The following is an 18,662-nucleotide window of genomic DNA, read 5'->3' on the forward strand; positions in this document are numbered from 1 at the left end:
CTTTATAAAGCTGAAAAACTTGATGGTTTGGATTTATTTGCTGTTTCCTTTCCTCATGCCCTATTTAGAATAGGCCATCCCATCCCAGGACTCCTGTTGCTGATGTGTGTACCTTGCTAGGTTTCTAACTTCTGAGCAAAACGTTGCATTGTTGATTGACCTGTATTTCCCGCCAAATCAGGTTCAAGCGGTTGTTTGATGCCCCAATGCTATTTCTGACCCTCATTTTAGGCCCTTGTGTCTCTCTGGGTGTGGAGTGGGTGGGCTGTTTTTCTCTTGTCATTCAATGAATGCTTAGGGCTTTTCTGCTCATCCTGTTAGGGGACCAAAAAGAAATCTCAGTATGAAATAGGGAAAGGATGGTGCAAATGCCACAGCTTGCTGCTAGAGACATTTAGGTAAATCCCAACTTGTTTTATGTCCTGCCGGAAACCTCTGCGGAACCTCTTGGTCCTCTTGTCAGGGTTCGGCCTCTTCTGCTGTCAGGCCATCAGCCAGTCTTGGTCCAGGGTCCCAGGCAGTGGTCTTTCCACCAGGAATTGAATCTTGGTGCACATGGGGTATGTGCTCTGACTGCTGCTGAGCTATGCTGGTCTTTCCATTGATGCTTCCTGTGTCAAGCTGGAATTTCATTTTGTAAATAAATTCTATTAAGGTTCATAGAGGAAAAATACAAAACATAATCTCTTTCCCCCTTTTTAAACCAAACTGTCAAGCCAGAATTTCATATCTTGTCTATGAGTTGTTTTGTTAGGGATGTGCTAAATCGATGCTCGGGGCTGGGAGTTAGTTACCAGACACAACTGGAGAGGTTTATTTGCAGCTCTGTGATTTTTAAATTAATAACATCTGTGAGACAACATTGATGCAATAATAATGTCTTCTTACTTAAGATCAAGAATTTGGTGTGCTTATCGCACCAAACAAAAACCCTTTCGAGGTTTCTGTGTTCTGTCTGTCTGTCTGTCTCATACATGCCCAGAGGATAAAGTCTGGGGTGACAGTTCTTGTTCTGTGAAGAAGCCAAGGGAGACAGCTTGTTGAGATCCTTATTTCTCAGACAGCCATATTTTGGTTGAGTGGATGATGTGATTTGGTGTGCACATTTTTTTGCTGTTTTTACTGCCACTGGGATTTTGTATTCTTCGGTGGTTACTTTATTATTCTCTGTTACAAAAAAACAACAATACAAGATGGGAGTATCTGTCTTTGAACATTACTTCGAGATTCTCACCAAATTTAACGTCTGCTATGCTAATTCTTAAAGGGGGCTAGTGGGTCTGTAAGAAATAGCATTAGATTTGTAAAAATTCTGCTAGCATCCCCCCTTGCTCTTGTAGATGTCCTGCAGCCTACAAGATATGATTTGCATTCTGGGGTGTTTACTTTTGCTTTTATTTTTGCAAGAATCACTAAAGCACCAATGTTTGCGTAGGCCTCATTGAACACAGGGGAACTTCCTTTGAGTAAAAAATGTATAAGGTTGTGATGTGATTCCGTTTCCAGCATAAATAGTGTTAAGTATTAAAATACAACATCATCCGCTCTTCACACTGAGATTTGGATGCCTGGATATTCCTTTTGTGCACTTTTTTTGAGTTCATGGATTTTTCAATATTCTTTATCAACCAGGCAGCCCCTAAGAGCATTCGTGGCAAGAGCTGCAGTGAATCAGGATCACAGTGAACCACTGGCCAGCTGTAGATTTCCCTGGAGGCATCCTACTACTAGCTCATTCCTCATGCCTGCTCAACCCTGCCTGCTTGGGGCTAGGTGATGAAGATGGAGGTTCTGCGCCGCTCTTCTGTCTTTGCTGCAGAAGTCATGGAAGTGTTTGATCGGACTCCTACAGACAAGGAGCTTGTATCGCAGGCCAAAGTGCTCTGCAGAGACTTCATTCACTCCAGGCTGATTCGGGCTGGAATTGGCTGGAACAAGCCTGAGCAAAGCACACCTGTTCCTGGTGGCAAGTTAGCAGAAGTGTCCAACATACTTCTAAGATTAGGTAAGTGCTGAAACTGTCAGTGCCTCTGTGAGGGTGGCAGGTTGGATTCCTGGGATTTCTGCCTGGATCAGGGGGAAGATGCTGTTGAGTGAAAGGCTCGGCAAACAAATCCCCTGCAATCGTGCTAATTTCTGGTAGGGCATCCAGGTGAATGGTGTTTGGTCATATTTCTCTAAAACTGCTCGTGCCTGTAGAATCAGAAGTGTGTGGTAAGCTCAGCCCAGACTTCTGGACCTCCTCATTGCCCATGAGTGCTTGGAAAAAAGTGATGACAGTATGTGAACAGACATAGTTTAAACTGTGAACCCACTGGGGAAGTGAACTTGTTGCAGTCTAGACATCGTGGGATACAAATTTAAAATATCATCAGCATCAGAAACATATATACCATCTTCCTAGGATTGAGCATAAGCGAAATTTGTTTTCCTTGTTTGCATCATTGATTGGCCATCCAGTATGCATTTATAAATCCACTTCCTCTGTTCATAGACCAGGGCTGTGCACAGAGCTGATTGGCTGGTCTTTGTATCAATCATGCAGGGCACATTTAAATATAAACTTTTTAGAAAGAAAGAAAGAAAGAAAGAAAGAATGAAAGAAAGAAAGACCCAACAAACAATCAAATAGCTCTGCAGATAATTAAAAACCAAAAATACGACCCCTTGGAACAAGGGGAAGGGTGGGAGTAACAATCAGCCTACTCTTTGGAACTTGACATGGGTGTCCATTTGAGGAAGGAAGGATGGGAGCAGATAGAGTTCACTCTGCTGCGCCCTCTGTTGTTCTCAGGTACAATAACATTTCATTAGTCTAGTTCAGAGATATAGCTATATGCCCTCCAGATGTTGTGGACTATAACTCCCATCAGCCTCGACTTGTATAGTCAATGGGTGTTTTAGTCCGCAACTCGGGGTGTTATTATGTCGGTTACCCATGCTCCAGTTGTACTACTCTATAGAATCTGACTCAAGATAGTATCATTCTCGTTGAACATTTTGCTGTGCTCAAAAATTTTTTAACCAGGGACAAAGGAAATACATGTGCACATCACAAGCAATGATGCCACTATCATACCCTGAAAAATAATTGCTGCCTATAAGATAAGACTTTTTGAGGCTAGAATCCCTTCTGGCATTTGCTTAGCAACCTGCCCATAATAGATTAGTGTTGCATCTTCATTTGTGAACAGTAAACTTGTGCTTTCAGTTGCCCTCGATTATGACAGATGGTGAGCATAAGGGATGCTGAAATAAGATTTCTACTCAGTTGCAAGAATTTTCTGCAGTCAGAATAGTTGCACCCCACTTTTCCAAAGCACTGCAGGCAATCAGCTGTCATTTGGCTTTATATTGTGAAAACATTATGTGAGATTATAGTACCAGGGACAGACCTCAGTAACAGCACCCTATGCAAGGCCAACATTTGCAATGCACACCCCACAGTCCTCCCGTCTCCTTCCCAAAGCTGGCTAAGCGATAACTAAGCATGGGGAAGGAGGTGGGAAGACTGTGGGACCCTGTCAGAGCTCTCAGGCCTCCTTCCTGAAGCAAGTGTTTACTAGGCTTTGGGAAAGAGGCGGGATGGCGCCCCCTTGGCTCAGCGCCCTGTGCTGGGTAACCAGTTGTGCCACCCTAAATCCGCCTCTGATAGTACTAGTTATACATCTCTTTTCTCTCTGTCATTTGGCTTTGGTATCACTGTTGACACTTGCCAAGTCAGTATTTGAAAAGCCAATTTCTTGGCTAAGGAGATTTGTACGAAGATGGGAATTTGTTCTGGCATTTTTGCTTGTTCAGATTTTTTACAGCAATAAATAGCAGCATACTGTGCACTTAAGGTATTTAGTTATATAACTGAAAGACCCGAATGGCCTACCTTTGCAATGTTTTGGTATCTTGATACTCTGGAGAGGAATAGTTCGATGCTGTGGGGTTCTGTCCTGCACAAAATGTTTCTTAGAAAAAGTGGGCTTCTTTATTTGTCAAATGTTTTTTTAAAAGATGACATCTTTGAGAACCTCTGACAAGGTTCTGAAATGTTGTCACAAGGAGCCTCCATAAGCCAAATGCTTTTGTTGTTGTTTAGTCGTTTAGTCATGTCTGACTCTTCGTGACCCCATGGACAAGAGGACGCCAGGCACTCCTGTCTTCCACTGCCTCCTGCAGCTTGGTCAAACTCATGTTCGTAGCTTCAAGAACACTGTCCAAACATCTCGCCTTCTGTCGTCCCCTTCGCCTTGTGCCCTCAATCCCCTGCGTATCCCAGTGTCTCCTCCATCTACAAGAATGAGAGAGAGAAGGCATCAAAGCCTTCCCTAAAAAGGACAAATTAAACATTTTTGTTTGCTCAAGGTTATTTGAGTATGCAGCTTTGGCATATTTATGAAGAGGTTATACACAGCACTGATAATGATACCATCAAAATGCAGTGGGAACACCAGTCTTAACAGCTGTCCTTTTAAATGTCTGTTTCTGGACTTTTGGACAGCTGGTTTTAATCCACCTCTCATTCTTTGCTTTCAAAGTCTTCCCTTCAGGCTGAGACCTTGGAGCATAATGTAGACTTCCTTGTAGAGGTGATCACATCAGTTTTTAGTTCTTTTCAGAACTGTTCTCCTCATCTCCAGTGGGACTTGTATTCCTTTTTGTTTGGGCCATTCCTTTGCCTTCTTGCTGTTCTCTCCATCAACTGCCTTTGCTCTTTATTCTCTCCCTGTTGCTCTTCCTACACTTTTGTGTGTGTGTGTATTTACCCAATCAATTTCCCTCCAAGACTGAGGCCAGAGTGTGGGACTTGCATCCTTTAGATACACGGGTGGCAGTGAGTGTTTCAGAAAGCCAGTGCAAGTGCTGTGGTGCGAATCTTTGGCAATTGTCCTGGCTGCTAACGTTTTGAGTAGGATTTGGCTTATGGGTACAATAACTTGGCATTCCATCTAAGCAATGTGGCTTGAAATCAAAACATTCATAGAAGGCTTGAGGGAAACACCACCTCCCCACCCCACCCCCCACTGAGCCTTTCTTTTCCTTCTGCTGTAAACAACCCTATATGGTTACGGATGCCATGCTGTATTCATGCTCTTTCTCAACAATGTGTACGAAATATGGTGGCCTTAAGCTTTTGTAGCCCGTGCCAAGTGGTGCAACAAGTCTGACTCGTTCCAGCTTTGGTGAGAGCGGCTGGGGAACACCTTGTGTGTTTGGAGTTCCTATCAAATTTTTGAATGGATGCCTTAATTCTCAGTGAACAGAAGGGCAATTACTTGGAAGCAGTCCAGTGCTGAAGCATAGGCAAAGAGACATACAGTAATATACGTGCGATAGGTTAGGCGTAGGCCTATCTCCCCAGTGAACCGCCTTATAAATGTCACAGTATTGGCTATTCTTTTGGGAGGGAAAAGCTCAACAGATCTTGAGATGAGTGTGCTATTCTTTCCCGTACCTTATGTATAAGAATGTCCATGTTTACCTGTTATCATAATTTATAGACACCGGTCCTTTATTACGCAGTAATCGCACAGCAGTTTCTAACATGCTGTATAGGAGTTGTGGGAAACCTTTGGCCCTCTAGCTGTTTCTGAACTACCACTCCCATCAGCTTCCACAGGCATGGCCAAGGATGATGGGAGGTATAGTTCAGAAACATCTGGAGGGCCAAAGGTTCGTCACACCTGAAAGAGAAGAAGAGCCCTGGTGGAGCAGATCAAAAGTCTTATCTAGTCCAGCACTCTGTTTCCTACAGTGGACAACCAAAAATGTGTCTTGCAAAACCTATAAGCAGGACATATGGGCAATTGCTCCCTCTCAGTGTAACTCTCAGGCAGAAGGGAAGGCACCTGCGTTTTCCAGAGCTGTTACACTAACAGTCATAGCTGGCAAGAGTCCCTCACTGTGGATTATTATAGGCAGATGTCAGCAAGCGTACACGACAACAAAAGCTTTTGTTTTGCGTACTTTCCCAGGCAAGTTGAGAGATTTCCGGGGCGTACTTAAAAGGACATTGAGTCTGAGCTCTTTGGTCACACATAGATTTGTATAAAGGTATTGCAGTATGGGCAGTTTCATTTGTCAATCCCTTTCCTAGAGAACTCTGACATGGAGCTTGCCTTTCTCTTTGCAACTACCACACAGGGATGGGGGATAATTCCAAATCCATTTGCACTGAAAGGCAAACCCACCTAATTTGCACTTTCTGAAACAATATGAAAATTGAAATGTCATCGTTCTTCAAAATTTGCACTTCTCCGAATTCTGCAGTGCAGTTCTCCTGCAAAGTATAGTGCACAGAAATGCATATACTGTGGTAAAGTGTCCATAAAAATGAAATTATTTCAGGGGGAAATGCATTGCAAAAATGTGTCTATCCGGCAAAATTACATACAGATGTCTATATATCAGGATAATTTTACACTAAAATGCTAGTGAATTTTCAAGAGATTTTTCCCCCCCAGTTCACAAATTGATGTAGAAATATGGAGAACTGAGCTTCAGATTAGAAAGTTGATAACCTGAGAGAAACCATAATTGGCAGATATACCCATAATTAGACCACATACTGACTTGACGTTTTCACTTCTCTAACTGCTATGACCTCAAGATCTCTTTACTGGGTGGTCACTACAAGTCCAGGCCCCATCAGTGTATATATGTGAAATCAGGATTATTATTATTTTGGCTCAATGTATGCCACTTTACACTTGCACTCGACAGCTTTTCCATTTCACTGGCCACTTATGCAGTCTGAAGAGATGCTTTTGGAGCACTTTGCAATCTATTTTATCATTCATCTACAGTGGTACCTTGGGTTAAGTACTTAATTCGTTCTGGAGGTCCGTTCTTAACCTGAAACTGTTCTTAACCTGAAGCACCACTTTAGCTAATGGGGCCTCCTTCTGCTGCCACGCCACCGGAGCACGGTTTCTGTTCTCATCCTGAAGCAAAGTTCTTAACCTGAAGCACTATTTCTGGGTTAGCGGAGTCTGTAACCTGAAGCGTATGTAACCTGGGGTACCACTGTATGTACTTGAGAAGGAGTGGGCAACCTTTTTCTGCCAAGGGCCACACTCTTTTGTGGGCCACATATCAGAAGTGGGGGCAGAGCCAAAGGTGGATTGAACCACTCCCCCCCGTCTCTCTGTCTCTGTTTTTGCACCTTGTTATTCACCTGCCCACTCGCTTTGTAGACTAATGGGAAGAAGACTCCAGAAAAGGGGGAGTCATGCTAACTGTTAGACACATTAATGTGTTTGAAATCTCAGCCATACAAATAATAAATATTTTTCAAAGGCCAGTGATCATGTGAGCATTATGCCACAGTGTAGCTGCTTGTGTGCTCATACGGGGGGGGGGGGACCACAGGAGCCTGTACTCCAACCAATTTACAGCATTGCTAATGTAGAACAAACCTTTACCAATTTACACTATGCGCTATTCTTCCTTCACATGCAATGTGCTTCTCTGCTGGGAAACAGCTATCCTCAACTTCCTCCCTTCTTTCCCATATCTCAGAAGGAATCCCCCATTCCTAGTGCAGAGAGCCCCCCTCCCTCACCAGTGGGTAATGTTCCCTCTTATCAGGCTTGTGCATATATAAACCACATTTCCTTTCTGTTTTTGTCAGATAACATGGAACAATCCAGCCCTTCAGAGGGTCAAATGTTTTCCTTGCAGGTTTCTCCAAAAACTTGGATTTTTTTCTGTTTAAATGCTGGCTTAATAGAGAGTGCCAGATGGTTGCATGAATGGCAAATAATCAACACTTTTTACTGTCCTTAATGAGACTAAATGAATGCAATGCTGTGGCTAGTTACATATAAGCAGAGCCGTAGCTAGGTGATCTTGCGCCCCTGGCAGAACCGTCCAGCTTGCGCCCCCTAGCCACAGACAAAAAAGCTCTTCTTTCCACCACTTCTCCAAACCCCCCCCCACCCATTCAATTCACCCTCTATTTAAAACTTTTTCTTATGAGGCAATAATCAATATTTTTATTTATGGACAAATTTTTATCCGATATTGTGGCCGCCCCACCTGCACCCCTGGCAGGGGCCCACCTCACCACCCACTAGCTATGGCCCTACATATGAGGCATGGGGCCCAGGCACAAATTGGCTTCTGAGCAAATAAAGTCATCCTTATTTGGTCAGAAGTAATTAGATGAGAAGGACGCGGGTGGCGCTGTGGGCTAAAGCCTCAGCGCCTAGGGCTTGCCGATCGAAAGGTCGGCGGTTCGAATCCCCGCGGCGGGGTGCGCTCCCGCTGCTCGGTCCCAGCGCCTGCCAACCTAGCAGTTCGAAAGCACCCCCGGGGGCAAGTAGATAAATAGGTACCGCTTACCAGCGGGAAGGTAAACGGCGTTCCGTGTGCGGCTCTGGCTCGCCAGAGCAGCGTTGTCACGCTGGCCACGTGACCCGGAAGTGTCCCCGGACAGCGCTGGCCCCCGGCCAATAGATGTGAGATGGGCGCACAAACCCCAGAGTCTGTCAAGACTGGCCCGTTCGGGCAGGGGTACCTTTACCTTTACCTTTAATTAGATGAGAAGCTAATGCAAAGGAGCTGAGGCTCATCCTGTATACACACCTACACCAGATTCACCCTACCCCTGAATGAATGCAGTTCCATCTACACAGTACTAATGTCTACATCATGACAACCTTGTTATTATTTTAGCCTCACAGTCACCTGGCAAGGTAGATTAGGCTGATAGAGATGGTGACTGGACCAAGGCCTGGGCCATGCTCCTATGTGTAAGATTAGTTAAGAGACGTCCTCCAACTACTTGCTAATATTTGTGCAATATCTGGCGCAATATCCAGTAAATGCTATTGCACATCCACATTCCACAAAGCATCCACAAGCGCAGCTTCCCCTCGTGACACAAACAGATGGTGTCAGCGGAAGATGCAGTATTATTATTATCATTATTATCATTATCATTATTATTATTAATATACTGTCTTATACCTAGAGGTCTCAGGGTAGTTCACAGAGCAAAATCAAAATATAAAACCACAAAATATATAGTCAAAATAAAAACAACAACCCAATAATCACCACCCCAAAAAAACCCCACATTTTAAAAGGCATAGGGTGTTAATCAAATCAGTTAACTGGAGTATCCTGTAACTGAAGCACAGTCTAGAGGAAATGTGCATGGAAAGTATACAATCAAAGAGAAACAAATATGTGTCCGTCCGTCCCCCATTTGCCTAGTAAAATTGCTTTGCAGAAAAGCCCTAGAACTATAACCAGGAGTGTGCACTGGTCTAGCACAAACACATTTGGGACTACGTTTATTATTTATATCCCTGTTTGCTTTTTGAAAGCCCAGATAAAGGAGCGGTCATAAAGTAGCTGCAAGCATGAGGCTGTGTAACAAGAGAATAATTAGACACGACTATTGGTCTATCGGGCTCAGTGTTTTCTACACTGACTGGCAGCAGCTCTCGGGGTTTCACACTTGCCCAGCCCTACCAGGAGCTGTTGGGGATTGAACGTGAGACCTTCTGCATGCAACAAAGACCCTCTGCCACTGAGATACAGCTGTTCCCAGGATTTGCAAGACTCCTGGAGGATTCTGTTAAGTTCTTGTGTCTTGACTTACACCTGACTATTCTCTCTGGCCACTTTCCAATCTCTTGTGTTTTATAATGGGTGTGACTTTTCCTGTTTGACGTCCTCGCACACTTCTGGGAAAAGGATACAGAAACAAGAAAAATGCTTGGCACACTTGATCTACAGCTGGTTTTGAGATCGCTTAGATTCAGCAAGCTGGTGAAGGATCTTGGGGGCAAGGGAAGACTATTCCAAGTCTAAATATCTCATGACATTATTCATGGGAAATAACTGGTGACATATTTAATCTGCCTTATTTATGTTTCACAGCTTCAGGCAGGCCTTGTACTACTTCTGTCATGTCCCAGCCCATAAAATGCCTTCTTTGATAGATGGCTGACAAGGAGTTGAAAAGGGGTTGTCCCATGGAAGCTATGAGATACTGTCGGTGTCTTATTGCTGAGCAGCAATGTGCAGAGCTCAGTGGAATGGGAGGCCAGCCAACCAGAAGAGTCTCTGAGCTGCACTTGCCTGGAGGGAGAGTCAGCATCCAAGGTCAGGTCCAGTCCTAGGGTTGGGCAAATCTGCGTAGTCAGATGGTTCAGGAGTCAGGAAATCCAATGATCATGGTGGTCAAGGGTCAAGACGAACAGGAAACAGGAAGCTAGAGCCAAGAACTACAGGCATTGTTACCAGCACCCGACAGCTGCTGGAAGCTCTGCTTAAGAAGGCTGAAGCCAGCTGGTTCTCATCAGTGCCTTCTCCTCTGTGTCCTTGCAGGCTGATCATCTGCAGGTGGAGTCACTCCACCTTCTTCCCCTTCAGGCTGCTGTTCAGCAGGTGAAGCTGACTCCTGGCTCATGGCATCCACCTACTGCCTAGCAGGGGCAACATATTGCCTAGGCGACATTTTTCCAGGGGCTGGGGGAACAGAATCTTTTCTCTAACCCTCTCTGAGATAATACAAGAATACCATGCACACAGGTGGTGTAGTGACAATAAAGGTTTATTATTATTATTATTATTTATTATTTATTATTATTATATTTGAAGACACTCTGAAGATCCTGAAACCAAATGTGATCAGAGAATGACTCAGTTTATTGATTCATTTAAAGCATTTGCTGTCTTCAGTCCAGAAAGGATTTTCAGAATGCTTGACAGGAGGATCTAAAAATATATATATGCAAACAGTTTAGCAACCCAGCAAAAAAAGCCAATTTCTTTTATTCTGCTGCACCATCATTTTTCGAAACAGCAACTGATGTGACTTCTATTTGTTTCTGTGCACAATCTAAAGTGCTTGTTTTGGCATGTGTCAGGGTTACTTCCAGATCCTAGCTCACAGAGGATCACGCTAGCCAGCGGTTGTTGATTAAAAGTCTTTATTGAGTTACAGTCTCCATTCTTGAGCTGCTGCGTGCAACCCTACGCCTTATGCTTAGGTCGGCGAAGCTCCTTCTGAGTCTCCGCCCCTTGCGCACCAACTTAATATCCTAGCCCTGCTCCACCTTTTCCGCCTGACAGTTCTCCTCTGGGTCCCTCTGCCCCCCTGGGTCTCTCCCTTCCGGGATTCTTCTGACGCTGACCCCCCTGACCCCCCTGTCTCCTTGCGCCGGGCTTTAGGACCTGGCTCTCTTTCCGGGCTGCCTACTGCGCCACCTTCCTGTGCATTTGAACTTGGCGCGCGCGCCCAACCTTCCACTTTCCGTCTAACCGTCACTTCGCTCCCCGATGAAGGTGTGGCCACTCCTGACTCGTGCCCTCCCTCCTGTTGTGAGCTGCCAGCGCTAGTTCCCAGGCGCTCTTCCTCTTCCCTACTCTCTGGCGGTGACGTAGGTCCCGATCTCCAACTGCTCCCCTCTGAGTCCCCTCTGGCTCTTTCTTCCTGGGGTGTCCCCCTAGTCTCCCCCCTTGCCCTTGCCACTGGTGCTCCTCTTTGTGAATCTTCTGATTCACTGGACAGACTCGGAGATCTCGGGTCGTCGTCGTCACTCATCCTTTCTTCTGCCTCCTCCCCCTCGCTCTCTGTTTCCTCCCTTGCCCTCGCCTCTGCTCCTGAACCCCTGACATCCATCCCCCCTCAAAGCCCCCCCTTCCCCCCTCCCCTCCCTCCGGTGCGGGAACTGGGTGCTGCAGTGTCAAAGGGACGAATGTCGGGTACAGTTCGCTTCCCGTGGCCGGCCTCCATCCGCAGACTCCCGGTTCTTCCTCCCTGCTCTCGTCAACGACGGTCACCTCTGCTTCCATCTCCGTGCCGCCGTGCTCGAGACCCTGGTTGTCCCCGAAAAAGTCCATGTCGGTCTCTCCCTCGCTTCCTTCTGTAGGCGTAGCTCGTCCTGGACCCTCCAGCCACTTCCTGCGCCACTGCTCCTCTGGTCGATCATCCCACCAATACGAGGGTTCTGAGGCAGATCCCGAGGGTGACCCCTCCGGGGAACGGGCGTCTCGTGTCGGTTCCTCATCCGAGTCGAACCCCCGGAACGTGCTGGCTGAAAGCGTGGGCGTGAAAAGCCAGTCGTCGAAAAAGTCCGCCGGCATTGGCCTATGGGGAAAGAGGGCATGAAACTCTTCCTTGAGCAGAGGTTCATCTAGAGCGTAGCCCGGCACCCAGCTGTTGGCATTGGCCGGGGTGCCCTCCTTAGCGAGAAGGTATTCTACCCCCTCTTCCCCCCATCTGGAGTCCAAAATCTCCGTGACTTCGTTGAGGCGCACCTCCTGTGCCACTCCCCGTTGCCTGGTTCCCTCTCGGAGCGGACTCGGCGCCGTGCCGGGTTCCTGAAACCTGTGCGGTGCCTTGTAGGGAGTGAGCACCGATCTGTGGAACACCGGATGCATTCTGGAACCCTCCGGAAGCGCCAGCCTGAAAGCCACCGGGTTGACCTGCTCTTCGACTTGGTAGGGCCCCAGTTGCTTATGCCCTAGTTTCTTCTTGGCCAACGACCTGGCCGGCACTGCGTGGGCTGCTAACCAGACCCAGTCTCCCACCTGGATCTCTTCGCCAACCCTTCTGTGTTTGTCTGCCTGCACCTTGTATGCGTGTTTGGCCAGCTCCAGGTGCCGCCGCAGCTGATCGTGAACCTCTTGCAACTCCGACGCGAACGCATCTGCTGTCTGCGGCTCCCCCTCCACCAGTCTTTCCAGTGCCGGGAAGGTTCTGGGGTGCCTCCCGTTGTTGGCGAAGAACGGCGTGACCCCCGTGGACACGTGCTTCGTGTTGTTGTAGGCGAACTCGGCGAGCGGCAGGTAATCCACCCACGTCGCAGGCTGTTGATTCGCATAGCATCTCAGGTACTGCTGCATGATGGCATTGACCCGCTCCGCTTGCCCGTTGGTCTGCGGGTGTCTCGCCGACGCCAGGTTGATCTTGACGTTTAGGAAGCCCATCAGCTTCTGCCAGAAGTTCGAGATGAACTGCCGCCCGCGGTCGGACAGAATAGACCGTGGCAGACCGTGAACCTTGAACACGTGGTCTATGAACAGTTTGGCGGTTTGTTCCGCCGTGGCCACCTTCGCACACGGGATGAAATGCGCCATCTTGGAGAACAAGTCCACCACCACCAGCACGGCCGTCTTGCCCCTCGAGCTGGGCAGATCCGTGACGAAGTCCAGGGCGACTCTCTCCCATGGCTTGACCGGAGTTTGCAGCGGTTCCAACAGTCCGGCCGGCGGTCTGTGCACTGGTTTGGCCCTCTGGCAGGTGTCGCACCTCGCCACGTAGTCCGCGACCTCCCCTCTCATTCCGGGCCACCAGAAATCCCTGGCGACTAATTCCACCGTCTTCTCCTTGCCAAAGTGCCCGGCAGTGGGCGCGTCGTGCAGCTGATGCAGTACCTTGGCGCGAAGTTCGTCTCCCGGCACGTAGATGGCCCCTTTGCGGATGAGCAATCCATCTCTCAGCTGGAACCCGTTGGTCGCTGCCGTGCCCCTTCGCATCTCAGCCATCTTTGCTTGCGCGAAAGAGTCATTCTGCAACGCTTGTCGCACCGCCTCCAGGTCCACTGTCGCCGCAGTGCACGCCCACACTGTTGGCGCGAAGATGTGCATGGCGGCCGCTGGCGTGGCGTCCTCCAGATACTGTGGCTTACGGGATAGCGCGTCCGCCATGATGTTGGTGTCCCCCGGGACATACTCTATTCGGAAGTCGAAATTCGCAAAGAACTCAGCCCAACGTATCTGCCTCTGGTTCAGGAACTGTGCCGTGCGCCAGTGCTCCAGATTCTTGTGGTCCGTGCAGACCTGCACCGTGTGCTTGGCTCCAATCAGGAAGTGCCTCCATGCTTTGAACGCTGCATGAATAGCCAGCAACTCCCTGTCCCAGATGGTGTAATTCTGTTCGGACTTGCTGAGCTTCCTGGAGTAAAACGCTCCGGGCCTCCAAACCCCCTGCGGGTCCTTCTGCAGCAGGACTGCTCCGACGGCCCTGTCCGAGGCGTCTGTTTCAACTCTCATCGGCCTGCTAGGATCGACATGAAGCAGCTGTTCCTCCGAGGCGAAAAGACGCTTGAGTGCCTGAAAGGACTGCTCCGCCTGCGCTGTCCAGATGAACTTCTTTTTCTTGGAACTGAGCGTGTCTGTAATGGCTGCAGTCTGCATAGCGAAGCCTTTGATGAACTTGCGATAGAAGTTCGCGAAGCCGACAAATCGTTGGACCTCCTTCCGGTTGCGTGGGCTTTTCCAATCCAACACCGCTCGAACCTTGGCGCTGTCCATGGCGAGCCCCTTGTCAGACAACCTGTATCCCAGGAAATCCACCTCCGTCACGTCGAATTGGCACTTCTCCAGCTTGACGTAAAGCCTATGTTGCTGGAGCCTGCTCAGCACTTCCCTGACGTGTCTGTCATGCTCCTGCTGCGATTCCGAAAAGATCAGGATGTCATCCAAGAAACAGACGCACGTCTTGTAGAGGAGCCCCGCCAACACGTGATGCATGAAAGCTTGAAAAACGTGGGAGCCATTTTGCAATCCAAAAGGCATAACTCTATATTCGTAGGTGCCCAGGGGTGTGAACATGGCTGTCTTCCACTCATCTCCTTCCCGCATGCGAATCAGGTTGTACGCCCCTCGCAGGTCCAACTTGGTGAACACGCTGCCCTTGCGTACTTTCGCGAGGAGGTCGTCGATTCGGGGCATGGGGAAGTCCGACGGCTTGGTGACACTGTTCAAAATGCGGTAGTCCACCACGAGCCTTTTCTGGGGCGTGTCTCGCTTCTTCACAAAGAATACAGGACTGCCCCCCGCTGCCTGGGACTCTCGGATGAAACCGCGTTTCAAATTATGATCAATGAACTCCTTGAGTTCCTGCAGTTCGTCTTCAGACATGGAATACAGCTTCCCTTTGGGCAGCGCCGCCCCCGGCAGCAGGTCAATCTTGCAGTCATATGGTCTGTGGGGGGGTAGCTTGTCTGCCTCCTTCTCGCAGAAAACCTCCAAAAATTCTGCGTACTTGTGGGGAATCGCTTGCAGCGTGCCGAGCAGCAGCTGTGACTCCTCTTGCTCCCCTTCTTGCTGGGGCATGATGCAGTGTTCAGCACAAAAGGAAGAACCGAAGGTCAGCTGCCTCTGGTACCAAGCCAGCGTCGGGCTGTGCCTGTCCAGCCAACTCATGCCCAATACGATAGGCGTGTCTGAGAGTTGAGTGACGTTGAAGCTGATAATCTCCTTGTGATTTCCAAGCCGCAGCACCATAGGTGGCGTCTGCTTCACCACTTGCCCCCCTAACAGCTCCCTGCCATCCACCGTGACAACCTGCAGTGGCAGCGCGGCAGGCAGCAACTGTATAGCGTGCCGGTCGACAAAGTCCTGCCCTATGAAGTCTGCATTGCTTCCCGAGTCGACGGTGATTGGCACGTCCATGGTGATTCCATTGGGTAGCTGGAGCGATGCGGTGAGCCTCACTACTGGCTTGGGCGGGAGGGGGTCCATGGGCGGTAAAATCTCTGGGGACTGCTTCACTGACACGTCTGGCTGGGCCCCAGTGCCTCCTCTTCCAGCCAGACATCGTCGTTTCCCTGCTGTGGTTCTCCTTGCTGCGTTGCTGCAGTCACCATTGCTGAGGCTGCAGTGTGCTTGTGGAGCCTCCGGGGACCCTCTTTCGCCAAATGGCCTGGATCCTCGCAGATGTAACACTTCCTGTTCCCTCTAGGAGGCTTCGCTTTCACTGCTGCCGGTGCTAGGGCTCTGGCTGCTGACTGAGCCCTTGCACTCCCAACCTCCATCGGTTCCACCCCTCCCCCTGTTGGGGGCGTGGATTGCGCACGCGCTGCTTCTCTGGGAAGGAAGGAGGAGCCCCTGGCTGGTTCGCGCCCGCTGCGCCCTTCGTCCCTGCTCCACGGACGTTCTTCCAGCCGCACTCCCACCGCCAGCGCCCTCTGAACGATCTCCTGCGTGGTCCGGGGTCTCTCCCCCCTCGCAATCTCATCTTTCACCGAGCTGTTCAAGCCCTCCCAAAAAAGGTCTCTGACGGGAGCCGAATCTCTGTCCCATTCCAGGGCACTGACCAAAGCGAAAAAGCGGGCATGATATTGCCGTACGCTGGCCCTCCCTTGTCTTAGTCCGTGCACCTCCCTTCGGGCAAGATCCACGTCAATGCTTGATAAAAAACAGCCATCCATCGCTTTAATAAAGGCGTCCGCATTTTGGAGCGCAGGATCCTTATCCCTCCACAAATTGCGCAGCCATGCTTTAGCGTCTCCATGCAAATGGGACATGATGAACCCCACTTTCTCTTGTTCATCTCTAAAGTCTTTGTGCAGTAGTTGTAGTGCACACATTACGTCTGCTCTAAAATTGGGGTACTGTTGCAAATTCCCATCGAAGTGCGAGACCAGACTGCCTGTGCGTCTCCCCAACCCAATCCCCTCTGATTTGGGTGTCTGTTGCCCCTGCTTCGTAAGCACGTCCAACCTGACCTGGAGATCCCTGTAGGCGGCCGCTGCGTCCTCCTCTCTCTTCCTGGACGCCACCGCCTCGGCAGTCAGTCGTGAAACCGCGTCTCTGAGTTCCGTTATTTGCTGTTCGGCCGTCATATTGTCTACCGTTCGTGAGCTTTCTTGTAGGCACCCGCTTTCCCTCCTCTCCGCGAGGTCGTGGATGTCCACAATTTGAAGAGAAGGAGCTTACTGTCAGGGTTACTTCCAGATCCTAGCTCACAGAGGATCACGCTAGCCAGCGGTTGTTGATTAAAAGTCTTTATTGAGTTACAGTCTCCATTCTTGAGCTGCTGCGTGCAACCCTACGCCTTATGCTTAGGTCGGCGAAGCTCCTTCTGAGTCTCCGCCCCTTGCGCACCAACTTAATATCCTAGCCCTGCTCCACCTTTTCCGCCTGACAGTTCTCCTCTGGGTCCCTCTGCCCCCCTGGGTCTCTCCCTTCCGGGATTCTTCTGACGCTGACCCCCCTGACTCCCCTGTCTCCTTGCGCCGGGCTTTAGGACCTGGCTCTCTTTCCGGGCTGCCTACTGCGCCACCTTCCTGTGCATTTGAACTTGGCGCGCGCGCCCAACCTTCCACTTTCCGTCTAACCGTCACTTCGCTCCCCGATGAAGGTGTGGCCACTCCTGACTCGTGCCCTCCCTCCTGTTGTGAGCTGCCAGCGCTAGTTCCCAGGCGCTCTTCCTCTTCCCTACTCTCTGGCGGTGACGTAGGTCCCGATCTCCAACTGCTCCCCTCTGAGTCCCCTCTGGCTCTTTCTTCCTGGGGTGTCCCCCTAGTCTCCCCCCTTGCCCTTGCCACTGGTGCTCCTCTTTGTGAATCTTCTGATTCACTGGACAGACTCGGAGATCTCGGGTCGTCGTCGTCACTCATCCTTTCTTCTGCCTCCTCCCCCTCGCTCTCTGTTTCCTCCCTTGCCCTCGCCTCTGCTCCTGAACCCCTGACAGCATGTAATGTTTTGAATTAGGATCGAGGTATTGAAAACTTGCTCCCATACGAACAGGGCTCCCCCCCCCCCAGTTCCGGCACCTCCCTGTTCACTGTTGGCCTGTTACTGTGCGGCCATTAGAAATCTGAGGGTGAGCCATTTCCGTAGTGCATGCTGAACACCATCCCCAGTGCCAGGAATCCATGTAGTTAACCATGCGGTGCTTAATTAATAGTATTTGTGTGTTTTCATCTATTAGCTCCTGTCGGGTATTCTACTGTTTAGTTGTGTTTTTAGACACTTGTACTCTGTTTATTTGAAGTCAGGGCTTGGGGAACCTGTGGCACTCCAGATGTCTCCCATCATCCCTCACCATTGGCTATGCTGGCTGGGGCTTATGGGAGTTGGAGTCCAACAACATCTGCAATCTAGCTTTGGGATAGCCTCCCCCTGGTGCCACAGGTTCCCTCACACTTGTCTCGGGTGCCACAGATTCCCACCTTGGGAATATTAATTGAAAGGTGGGCTACAAATGTTTAAATCAATTCCTTGCCTTTGTTTGAATTGTGTGTGTTCTTTTTTCAGGTGATGAGCTGGAGTACATCAGGCCCAACCTGTACCGGAACGTGGCACGGCAGCTAAACATCTCGCTGCACTCGGAAACCGTGGTAACAGATGCCTTCCTGGCAGTGGCGACTCAGATCTTTACTTCAGGTGCTGTCCTGCAATCCGCAGTGTGGGTGAGGGAATGAGAGGGATGAGAAATGAAACAAAGCTAGGTGTGTAAGCACAGGCATGTTTTGGGTGAGCCTTTGGGTGGGGCCCACTTGGCAAAGGATGCTGGCTGTAAGTGGTTTGGCAGTGGATGCTGCACTAATGATTTAACACAAAGCCATGTTTGTTTACTCTTTCCTCCTATATCTCACCAGGTGAGGAGATGCTGTAGCCACTCCCCAGTTCTCTCCTCCCAGCAGGGGAATCCCTTGCTTTTGAGCTGGCTCTCACTACACTCCCAGCAATGACTGACTTTCTTACATAAAAAATACCTTTATGTTTTTCTAGTTTCTTCCTCTTTTTGACTCTTGGGATTGGACACATTAATGGCTGCCAAGTTACTGCTTCAGTCTGGGGTACAACTGTGCACAAATGACTTTCCAAAATTCTCTACCTTCTAAGTGAGCAGAGGAATTGGGATGACATGGACATAATTTTACCATATTTGTCTTGCGAGAGGAATAATTCTCTGA

At 49.3% G+C, this 18,662-nt stretch overlaps 1 protein-coding gene across 1 annotated transcript in view; it reads left to right on the forward strand.

The window, feature by feature from the left end:
- Nucleotides 1-18,662, forward strand: part of BOK (BCL2 family apoptosis regulator BOK) — a 30,509-nt gene that overhangs the window by 283 nt on the left and 11,564 nt on the right. The window contains exons 2-3 of the mRNA XM_082221964.1: nt 1,633-2,005; nt 18,001-18,129. Of these exons, the coding sequence (XP_082078090.1) occupies nt 1,777-2,005; nt 18,001-18,129 (358 nt within the window). The 5' untranslated portion in view covers nt 1,633-1,776. The remainder of the gene's footprint in view (nt 1-1,632; nt 2,006-18,000; nt 18,130-18,662) is intronic.

The sequence above is a fragment of the Podarcis vaucheri genome (genome assembly GCF_965113315.1).
Source record: "Podarcis vaucheri genome assembly, chromosome: 5".
In the NCBI taxonomy this organism is placed as follows: domain Eukaryota; kingdom Metazoa; phylum Chordata; class Lepidosauria; order Squamata; family Lacertidae; genus Podarcis; species Podarcis vaucheri.